Source organism: Arachis ipaensis, chromosome B09, assembly GCF_000816755.2.
Source record: "Arachis ipaensis cultivar K30076 chromosome B09, Araip1.1, whole genome shotgun sequence".
Classification (NCBI taxonomy): Eukaryota; Viridiplantae; Streptophyta; class Magnoliopsida; order Fabales; family Fabaceae; genus Arachis; species Arachis ipaensis.
The window spans coordinates 14,740,301-14,741,533 of NC_029793.2; the positions used below are offsets into that span (position 1 = coordinate 14,740,301).

The 1,233-nt window shown below is 24.9% G+C and overlaps 1 protein-coding gene across 1 annotated transcript in view; it reads right to left on the reverse strand.

The window, feature by feature from the left end:
* LOC107615134 (probable LRR receptor-like serine/threonine-protein kinase At3g47570) overlaps positions 92 to 1,233 on the reverse strand; it is a 4,048-nt gene continuing 2,906 nt past the window's right edge. Inside the window, exon 2 of the mRNA XM_016317243.2 lies at positions 92 to 503. Within this exon, the coding sequence (XP_016172729.1) occupies positions 109 to 503 (395 nt within the window). The 3' untranslated portion in view covers positions 92 to 108. The remainder of the gene's footprint in view (positions 504 to 1,233) is intronic.

Consider the following 1,233-nt stretch of genomic DNA (forward strand, 5'->3'; position numbering starts at 1 on the left):
AGTTTTTTTTAAAATATACAAGTTTTTCCAAAATAAGTTGTAAATTTGTATAGATTAATTTATCCAATACAAAATTCTTTAAGGATGATTATATGATCTAACATTCATTTATATTTCACCATGAAGAAATGCACTTCTAGAAAGATTGAGCTCCCTAATAACATCCTTGATGTTCATTCTTTCATTGGGAGATTCCATTGAACAAGCAAGTGCAATTCTTGTTAGAGAAAACACACAAGTCTCTTCTTTTGGAAGAATGATGATCACATTCTCTATAATGCTTTCTTCCTCAGTGGATCTTCGTTGTATTTGATTTGTGAAGAGAGTTGAGTCCACAATCTCTAGCAGGTTGTTTGAATATGCCATGTTCACATAATGATGTAGATTTTCTCCATCTTTAAACATTTCTTCTGTTGGTCTCTTTCCACTTAACATTTCCAATGCTAAAATTCCAAAAGAATATGTGTCACCTTGCATTGACGCCTGAGAACCTATTCCATACTCTGTAATAGTTCATATAGTATATTATTAATAGGGTTTAGTTAATATATGTCTTAAGGGTGCATGATAAATTTATGGGTTATGTTACGTGTACACTAAAATCAGCTACTAAAATCAGTCATCAATATAAAATACATGTTGCAATATAAATACATATTAAAAATAAATTAAATCACACATATATTTATATATAAATACATTGATGATTGATTTTAGTGGCTGATTTTAATATACAAAAAACATTTTCTTAATCTTACCATTAGTAAAAATTTTTAAATGTTTTCATTTAAGGAATACAAAACAAATATATTGAAAACTTAATTTTTTTAGGGTGTGTTTGATTTACGTTTTTATTTTTTGTTTTTATTTTCAATATTTTCTATTTTTTTTAATATTGTAAAGAAAAAAGTGAAAACAGACTGTTTTCATTTTTCCTTAACACCTAATTAAAATTTTTTATCTAATTCATAGACTCAATTGCAAACTTTTAAATTATAAAAATCTAATTAAAAATTTTAAACTACAAAGACCAGAAGAATAATCAAGTTATTATTTAATTGTTCAATCAGTCTCCAAAAAATTTATTTCAACAAATTAATTAGTCCATATCATATTGCTATTTACGTGAAAAAATTTTTTTATCATCTCTATTATGGTTGAGATTAATTTATCTAATTTTTTTTTACCAAAATTTGAGATAGAATCGATTTGTCAAATAAATTAAAAGGTTAA